This window comes from Aythya ferina (genome assembly GCF_964211825.1).
Source record: "Aythya ferina genome assembly, chromosome: 2".
Lineage (NCBI taxonomy): Eukaryota > Metazoa > Chordata > Aves > Anseriformes > Anatidae > Aythya > Aythya ferina.
The window spans coordinates 25,987,888-25,997,733 of record NC_140297.1 but is presented as its reverse complement, the minus strand read 5'-3'; the positions used below and the strand labels follow the sequence as shown (position 1 = coordinate 25,997,733).

Sequence of the window (9,846 nt, the reverse complement as noted above, 5' to 3'; positions counted from 1 at the left end):
CTTAAACAGCAATACCATTGCACAGAGATGGGTGCAGGAAACCGACAAGTAAGTTACAGAAAATATCTTCACAAGCATTTAATTCATCAGGAAACTATCAATTGGATGAATTTGCTTCTCCTGTTTTGGATTCATATAAATCAGCAACTAAAAGACAAAATTATTCTCATCTGGATTCCTTTCTACCCTGAGCGAGACTGCACTTTGCTGCTGAGAGCTTTCCTGGTGTGGATGGGTGTATTTCTGATAAGGCAGTTGATTTTCAGAAAGAGTTGTGGCACTGATATTTTGCAGAAATAGCCCTTGGGATGTTCTTGGTCACGCAGGGCTCAGGAGATTTCAAGAGTAACCACAGCAGTGAAAGATCCCTCACTGAATTCAAGTACCAACAAAAATGCCCTTCAAAGGTCGGTGATTACCGTCTAAGCCAATAGGTGGTGCACTGCCCTTGTGGAAATGGTGAAGGATCACTTGCTGTTGTTTACTAAGGGTCTTAAAATTGGCATTTAGGAAAACTTGTTACATTTCACACAAAGAAACGATTTCTGTAGTAAGAGAAAACGAAATATATATGTGTTTCTAAATGGTGTTGACAATGAAATAATTATTATATTGAATTCGATATATTTCAATTGCTTGTTTTCAAAAGGGCATTCATCCGTCGCATTTATTTGGAAGCTTATCTTTGGGTTAATGAGAGCCATTGCTTCCTGCTCAGGATATACTTCAACCTGGAACCATGTTTAGGGAATTTTTCTCATGCAATACCTGCTTTCAACCACCTATTTTCCAGGAAAAGACTAATTTATTCCAGCCTAGGAACGCAGAAATACAGCCATTTCTGTGGAAGGTCATTGCGCTGTAGATTGCATTTGGGTTGCACCTGAGATTTATATGGGAGCAATGCAGAAAATTAATGCTTTTTTAATGTGCTGATAATGAAGCTTGTGTAAAGGGAGATGAATTATAGATTACTTCTGATAGTATGTCTGAGAATTGCTTTATTTGAACTTGCTGTCATCTCATTGCTTGAAATCCATCTGTGTGATTCTGGTACTGTAAAACATGGGATCAGGTGGCTGTTAGAAAAACAGCTTTGAGGAGACCCTGCCTCAAACCACTAAGCACTGCAGCAAAGCTAACCATGCCAAAAGTGGCAATGTGGAAACAGAGATCTGTTAACAGGACTGCTATTTTGCCTCTTACTTGTGTTAAAGGAAATTTGACTATTCATAATCTTCAGCACAGTATTCATATTTTAAACTGCTTAACACAGATCTTTAAGGTAATTGTCAGGGGCTCATGATTTTCCGCCCAGCGAAGCAGCCAGGTTACTTATATCTTTCCCTTCTACAATCACTTTCCAAGGTTTTGAAGTTTCTTTTCTCTCTGCATTGGCTGAATTTAAGATGTTCTCACCACCTCCATTTTTCACCTACTTATGCCACGTTCATGCAGAAGCAGTGCTGCAGAGAGCCCGGCTTGCTGCCAGCGGGGCCTGCAGGGATGGCAGCAATAAATGCCAGCCTGGCGGTGGGCCCCGAGAGCTGCACTTGAGGAGCAAGAAAAAAGGGGGCACACAAATGTGTGACCAGTCCCACAGTGTTGCAGGGAGGAAAATTGGCCTGAAAGCATTGGTACCAGCATTTACAGGCATATCACAGCCGAGCACTGGGTATGTGGGTAGCTCCATGGTCTCCTTACCCAGTCTTACCCAGATTCTCCAGCAATTCTGGTCCTGTGCAGTACAGCCAAGGGTGCTGCAAACCTCATCTTTAGCTTGGTTACTGCAGTAATTTTACTTTGCTCACAGGTTTCTGTGTTCTGAATGTCAGCTTTAATCTGTTTTAACCCTATTGTTTTAGCCAATTTACGCTAATGGTCTAGTTGTGTCTCTGCTGATGCATACCTGCTTATGATTAAATTATCCAGAGATATTCCCTATAGAGAGGCAGACCGCCCCCAAAGATGACTGACTGAACTTTACCGAAAGTTTATTCAACATTGTATATTCCTGAAAGGAGAGTATGAAGACTCCCTGCACCACCTGAAGTTCATTTCATTTATTTTCAACTGTGATCCTTGGAGAGGAAGGAGTATCTTCAACATTGTACGTAGCATAAGCAAAATACTTGATTGTGTGGTAATTTCTAATGAGCTCAAAACCTGAGCCAAACTGAGCATCTTCTGGGTGCTAATCCAGGCTGTGAGGTGGGTGCTATGTTTTTTTTTTTTCCTTCCAGTTTGATTTCCAGATGAGCCCACTTTGTTAGCAAGGGTACAACAACACAGAAGAACTTGGATGTTAGCAGGAGGCTGTCAGGAAGCGCCGTGGAAAAGATGAGAGAGAGAACAGGAGAAATCAGAAGATGCCACAAGAGATAGCATTTTCTTCTTGGAGTTTCCTTTCAAAATCTCATTTTTTTTTCTCTCCCCGCCACCCCCAAAGTACAGGTAGCAGTAGTCCACGTCCCAGTCCTAGCAGTAACCCTTGCATACTTCCTAGTGAATTACATGGACTCAGGGAAGTATCTTTTCAGTCCTTGTAGAAAATTCCTGGCTTCTAGATAATCCAGGTGAGAAAACAAACTCTTAACATTTTAATAATTTAATTTTTCTTTACAGCAGCAACAACAAAGATTTTAAAATACCAAGACAATGATTGAAATACTAACACTCAAATAATCATTGTGGTCCAATGAATAACAGTAGTTATTTACATGAAAATATGTTTTATTCACTTAAGAGAAAGAAGGGCTATACTTTATTATGGCAATTCTCCTTCTATTAATTTGGCAAATAGCTGTAGGCACACAGCAGCTGCACCTAGAGCCATATTTTGATATTTGCCCTTTTTTCCTTAATCAGTTGTGAGCAAGAACGAAAAGCTTCCTTCAGAAACAATTTTTTGTGCTTATTCCTCCTTGCACTGTTTGGAACTGCCTTTGCATTCTTAGCCACTAACATTCAGGGGCTGTCTTCAGGCTTACAGGGGCTTTCTGCTGGATATTTTCTTCAGGTTTCCCTTTAGAGGATCCTGCTGATTAAGCCTGTCTCAGCTCTCCCCTTACCTGCTCTTGCCATTGTCCTCCTTGTATTTTGCGGTTTCTCTCCAGCACCTCTCAAATTCTTCCTGATTCCAAACCCATTGCTGTTTAAACTACAATTCATTTAGGGCTTTCAGAAAAGCACTGCATGATAGTAGTATTTTAAAAGGTCTCAGAAAAGAGCAGTCTTTGGTTCTTAGGGTGTTTCTTGTGATTTTAAATTACTAAAGTTAACAGTGGGTAGATTTGCATCTCATACACAACTGTATGAACTATAAGGGCCTAACAAAAAGCCTGATCTTTCTGACTAGATGGACTGAATTTAGAGATGCCTTGCTCTGACTTTTGCACATCATTTCAAAAAACAGTCCTGCTGATTGTAGCAGAATGTCAGCCAGCACTACTCTCTCAACATGAAGCAGCTTTTGACAAGACAGAATCTTCATTTTCTTGCTACCCTTTAACAAGAAAATGATCCTTCTTTTGGATGTTAATCTTGCTTAGAATTTGGAAAAAAAAAAAAAAACACGAAGAATTATTTATGGCTTTGAAGTTCTTGTACAATGAGGCATGATGTTATTAATTTTCTTGGGGACTTTTCAAAAGGTGATGTTGAAATGAAGAGTCAAGTAGAAAACCACACCCTGAATACAGCTGCAAGCAGTTTTTAAATGCTCCAAGCAAGTGTTTTACAGCAATGGGCTAAGAAAGATACTTACAGTAATGGAAATGTACTTTAAATTCTGGCTATAAATATCTGCTGATGCATCTAAGCAAGTAACTTTACTCATTCAGTAGTTTCTTTTGGAACACTGGACATGCTTTATTTCATTATTTTTTTTTTCACAATTTATTTAAACATCTCACATATACAAAATACATTTTCTTTTTTGAGAAGTGATGATTCTTTTTTACCCATTGTAGAAGATGAAAATGAGATTTGAAAGCAGGCACACCTGATTTTGGAGGACAAAGATGAGGAAAAATGATCCACATGCTTAAGCTGGGGGTGAGACAGGACATTCTAAGCTTTGAGACAGACGTCAAAGAAACAGAAGAAATATTTTAAATTCTGTTAGCACCATTAAAGTTCAAGTATTGGAAATATACTGTGTAATACTGAAATTAGCACCACTGTATTCTGAGTGGAACTGAAAATAACTCATATGATATGGAAAAGTGCCTACAAAGGATGTGGATCACAATTAGTTTAGTGTATGAGGTAGTTTAAACCTTTGGAAGTCATGGTTTTAAACTTCCTCTGTGGAAGATATTCAAAGGCCACAAGTGGTGCAAACTTTCATGATTTTTTTTATTTCATTTTTTTTTTCTTTACAAAGGTTGACATTTCCCAAAGCAAGGTGTTAATCTTGAAACACTTCCAAGTCCTTTTGGGGCTGTATTAAAATTTCATTGCACAATGCTCCAATCAATTCTTCTCCTTCTCTTTCGCCCAGACTTTAAGCAAGTAGATGAACAGAAGGAATGGAAGGAGTCAGCTTTCATTATAAAGAGAAATGACAAAGAGAATAATTTGGGGGGGGGCTTTAAGTTAATTTTAGTTCATTTATTTGAAACAGACTGGGCCAATGTCCAAACCGAATTCTTGGTCAGCGCCGCCAATATCCAAAGGTGCAATGTCGAGGATGGGCAAGCGAGATGGCTTATTTGTTCTGTATTCAATGATCGTTTTGCCCCATTGATTGTTCTTTTTCTGCAAGAGATGATTCATTAGAGTTATTACATTGTTCATAGTACTGAGAATTGTTCTACCTGATTCGATAGTTTCTGAAAGAAGTTCACGTTAATTCTGCTGCCATTGTTTGCAAGTAGGATACCCACATCAAACTATTCATATCTCTGATAAAGAGGAAACATTTACTTTAATCTTCTGAAGTAACATGTGTGATGCTCTACATCACCATATTATTCACACTGATGTTAAATCCTCAGAGAACCTTGCCTGAGCTATTGAGGACTTGATCCTGCCCCTCCTGCAGCTTCTGAACTACTTTCTAAAGAGTCTTCAGTTTACACAGAATTTGGGCCTGATCCCTCTTAAAAGCTTTTTCTTTCATGCCATGCTGCACAGTACAGGGAGGATTTGTTTGTACCCTGGTCTTTGCCACTTGTTAAACATTGGCATAGTTAGTTCTATAGGCTACTTATCTTCAGTGGGTAAAATTTTGCTGATCTCACTGATAATCTAATTGTGAATGAAAGCACAACTCTGTCATTATCGCAATCATGGTGCACATCCTTTGTGTTACTTACAGAGCAGCCATCCTCGAGAACACTGAAAGTGAATCTGCTGTTGCCTTCAGCTCGTAGTTCAACATCATTGGAGCCCTGCAGTATGACAGCCTTTTTAAGATTTCCAGTCTCCTCATCCATGTAGGCAATGCTGTTCTTGCAGTGGTAGGTGATGTTCTGGGAAGCATGGTTGGCCAGCAGACGCATGAAGGCAAGCTGGGTGGCCATATCCTTTGAAGTCACGCCTTCATCGTTGTATTCAAACTGAAAAACAGAAAGGAAAACAGTCAATTGTATTGCTAGGGAAAGGTGGATGTTTGAGTAGTTCTAGGAACATTAAAAAAAAATCACAGAAGTCTGCCTACTGCAACTGCAGAGCTAGAGAACACCAAATGAAACTAGCAGGAAATAGGCTAAAAACCAGGCATGAGGGCATGCAGTTAAGCTGTAGAACTCTGCTCCAAAATATCGCTGTTGGCAGTTCATGTGGATTTTAAGATGAGATCAGATGTTTGAAGATGAGAAATCTATTGTTTCCATAAATACACAGAAACAACTTCTGGATCAAGAAAATCCTGATTTTTTTTTTTAGTTTAATAAAATAGCGTCTGTGGATGTTAAGGATGTTTGTTTCCTTCTTATATCCTTTTACAGCATCTGATTTTAGCCAGTATGAGAAACAGGACTCTAGACTACCCTTGTTCTGACACAGCGATTAATTTTATGTTCTTATACTAAAGAACTTGGGACACTGATTTCAGACTAATTCAATTTCATTTAGGAGTTACATAATTAGATCTCCTTAACTATACATAAGAGATTTTCAGCAGGCTGTTGTCTTGGCTTTACTTAGACCAACAATTCTGAGTGTCACTGTAGCATACACTTAGGTATTTTTATTACACATAATAGATCCTATCTAGGAACAGTGCAATTATTAAAAATAAATCCCAATTAAAAGGATAAGCAAAGATGTTTTTCTACTTTTTCAGACAGTTTCTGGACTGTCTTTATACTAATATAGCATATTCCAGCCCAGGATTCCCTTAGAAATAGCCACTTATACTGAACTGAACATTTGCAGGCACCAAGAAGAGTTAGAACAATACTAAGAAATAATTTTAGTGAGTTGTGATTCAACTCAGAAATGGAACTGTGTTCCCTTGAGAGAAAAGGTTAAAAGGTGGTTTTTCCCCCTTTTCCTATTTTTCCTCCAAGAGCTTAAGTCAAGTTTTGCTCACTGAGACACATTAGATGGGGAATTCTTCAGACAGCACTGTCAGAAACAATTATTCTCCAGTACATCACTTACCTGACTGCCACCATTGATGGTTTCACCAAACCATACGTGCTTCTTGTCCTTGGGGTTCTTGTTGACATACCAGTTCTTAGTGGGAATATTCTCAGGGTTAGCATGGATGCAAGTCTCACCAGTGGCAAAGTCACAGTATGCTCTAATGGCATCTGCAGAGCAGCCTTGGTTAGGATCAATCCAGTAGAAACCTGTAATTGAGGAAAGAAATATGAATGACAGGCTAACATTTGCATCCAGTTTATATTCAATAGTTTTAATACAGGAACTCAAGAGAGGGGTCATGAATATCACAGCTAAATAAAATATTAGGGTGACAGTTGGGAGAAATATGTATTTTAGATCGTCAATATATAGGGATTTGTATTCAAAAACTAGGCTTAAATATTTTTGTATTATTTTGAAAAATTATTGCAATAATTGCACAACAACAGATAAGAAAAACTTGTCAGAATGACTTCATAGATAGGCATTTTCAGGGAAGGCAGACAGAACTTCTTCACCTGTTATTTAGTATTTTCACCTGTTAGCCAGGGATACCATTCATCAAAGAAACCCAATAAGCTGGAAGTACTCCCTGAGACAGAAGGGGCAAGTATCTGGCACCAACATACCGCTGCTCCATTCTGGGTGGCTAAGTCTCAGGTCACGGCAGGTGCGAGCTGGGTTCTTTTTGGAGCCTTCTGGGGTCAGCAGGGTCTCAATTTGGTTGTTCAATGTTTTCAGAGTGGCATCAACTTCGTAATCCTTGGGTCTGAGAGAAGGCTGATCAGCCCGGTAGTATTCTGCATCGTAGCCAACTTCATATCCACCACCATTGGGACCAGGGGGACCAGGTGGGCCAGGAGGACCAGGGGGACCCTAAAGTTTTTCAAAAGGGAAAGACAAGAAGCATTCTATTACAAATATGGTTTTCAGTTGACTGCTTCCCCACATGCATTGTCCTATTGAAGTCCTAGCACTCAGCTCTAATCTGAGGAAGGATTTATGGACCCATTATATGGTAACTACTATGGACTAAAGTAGTAGAAGATTGACTGTGTAGGACTGCCACATCTTTGTGCATATACCAGCTGGCCGTAAGAAATGAACAAGGACTTCAGGTTTATTAGGGAACCATTGAGATGTTCCCTATTCGGGAAACGTTGGATATTAAACAACTTTTGGATTTTCTTTTTTCCTCAAATGAAAACACATCTATTTAAACTATTAAGCTTTTGAAGTTATTTTCTTGCAACTGTGACCTCAATGCATTAAATCAACAAAATAAAGTTATACTCACAGCAGGGCCTTGGCTACCATGAGAGCCACGTGCACCAGCAGGGCCAATAGGTCCAGGGAGACCATTGCGACCATCTTTACCAGGAGGACCAGAAGGACCAGGAGGACCCTGAAAGGAAACGAACAGTTTAATGACAGTAGAGAACACTAGAAAAAGGGATTCATAAACAGGAGTGTAAAAATTTATTGCATAAAACAATGGGAGAATTATTTGCATATGCTCTTATATTTACATACCCTTGGGCCAGCAGGACCGTTGTTACCAGGAGGACCTTGATCACCATGTTGGCCCTATTGGGAAAGACAAATTCATAGTCATTTAAAAAAAATGCAGTACCACACATTGTATTAGCATGATTCAAGAGGGAACTATAATCAGCAGGTGTATTTGGGTTCAGAGAATGGAAATCTAGGGCTACTGGCATTTATTAGTGGAGCTGGGATATAAAATGCCTGTTTTACGGAGGGAGGAGAGAGAGCGAAAGGACATATTTACATGGATAACCTATATAAAAGTCTCTACATTGTTTCTTCAGATTTTCTGAGAAGCATTTAAAAATAAGAGCCTAAAAAATAAGATTCCTGAAGAGGATACCAGAATTTAAAGGGAAGACAATCTACAAATGAATTCTGCTTCTCTGTGATACAAAAGCTTTCGAACTTCTGAGGAAAAAAAGGGAAATAATACTAAAACAAAAGCAGAGCTTTTAAAATTCTGCACTAGTCAAATGCACTTGAGTTTCAGGGCTCACAGTATTCGCAGTTCTAAGATCATCTATCAACAGCATTATGAAAACTTGCCATTTTATGTGGAGAGCATTGAATGTTAAAGAGGATCTAATGGCCTTTGAAAGATGATGCAGACTGGAGTAAGTCAAAATACTGAAAATCATTTACTTACAGCAAGACCAGGAAGACCCTGCAATCCGTTGTGTCCCTTCAGGCCAGGCAGACCTCTATGACCCTTGTCACCAGGTTCACCTTTCTCACCACGTGGACCTTGTGGGCCCTAGGAAGGGATACAGATGTCAGAGGAACAAAACACAAAGCTTCAAGTAGTTATTACTGTCAAAGCAAAAATTAAGAACAAGCATTCTACGTTATGCCATAGGTTACCCCTGATATATTTATATGCATCCTGTTTAAACACCCAGGAAGAGTGTCAGTTCCAAAAGCCTCAGGATTGGTCCCAGGAGAGAGATGTCTGATCAAGATTCTAGGTCTATAAATATTTACAGCTCTTTAAGCATTACTTTTTGGGCTTGAGCACAGTTGTGAGCCCTTAATAATAAAGCATGTTTTCTCTTCTTGCAACAGTGTAGTAATGTATTTAGAAACCAGACTTACAGCAAGACCTCTTGGACCAAAAGCACCAGCAGGACCGACGTGACCAGCAGGACCCTGAAACAAAAGAAAATGCATGTCACTGTTGTATATCATACTTTGTTTTCTGCAGAGATATATAAAGCATGGAACTTTTATTAAATAATTATCCACATATTGCAAGGTTTTGATGTATAATGTATGCATGTATGATGGACAAATGTTAGTCCCATATCAATCAAAAAATGCAAGATCTCATCAACTTACAGGATCACCACGGTTTCCAGGCTTTCCAGCAGGACCAACTTGACCATGAGGACCAGGAGCACCCAAGGCACCACTGGGACCAGGGCTACCAGGAGCACCACGCTCACCCTGAAAGCAAGGGAACACAAGAGGAGAGACTGTGTTACTACTGACTTACACATATTGGAATACTTCTTTTGTGAGCATAAAATAGAAGGAAAGAACAAATTACCTTGAAACCAGGAGCACCATCACGGCCTGGAGGACCATCATTTCCAGGATTGCCCTGTTAAAATACCAATTAAAAATATTACATTCCATCAACATTCATATCATACAGAACTGTGTGTCAGCCTGATTGCTCCCAATGAGATTGAGAAGACA

General features: G+C 39.3%; 1 protein-coding gene across 2 annotated transcripts in view; it reads right to left on the bottom strand.

Annotated features, from left to right (window-relative positions):
- Positions 1 to 3,845: 3,845 nt before the first annotated feature.
- The window catches only part of COL1A2 (collagen type I alpha 2 chain), a 37,229-nt gene continuing 31,228 nt past the window's right edge, over positions 3,846 to 9,846 (bottom strand). For both annotated transcript variants that reach the window (XM_084507839.1, XM_084507838.1), the window contains exons 41-50: positions 9,695 to 9,748; positions 9,484 to 9,591; positions 9,241 to 9,294; positions 8,795 to 8,902; positions 8,131 to 8,184; positions 7,895 to 8,002; positions 7,227 to 7,473; positions 6,613 to 6,803; positions 5,322 to 5,564; positions 3,846 to 4,761 (exon numbers count right to left, since the gene is read on the bottom strand). In XM_084507839.1, the coding sequence (XP_084363965.1) occupies positions 4,615 to 4,761; positions 5,322 to 5,564; positions 6,613 to 6,803; positions 7,227 to 7,473; positions 7,895 to 8,002; positions 8,131 to 8,184; positions 8,795 to 8,902; positions 9,241 to 9,294; positions 9,484 to 9,591; positions 9,695 to 9,748 (1,314 nt within the window). In that variant the 3' untranslated portion in view covers positions 3,846 to 4,614. The remainder of the gene's footprint in view (positions 4,762 to 5,321; positions 5,565 to 6,612; positions 6,804 to 7,226; positions 7,474 to 7,894; positions 8,003 to 8,130; positions 8,185 to 8,794; positions 8,903 to 9,240; positions 9,295 to 9,483; positions 9,592 to 9,694; positions 9,749 to 9,846) is intronic.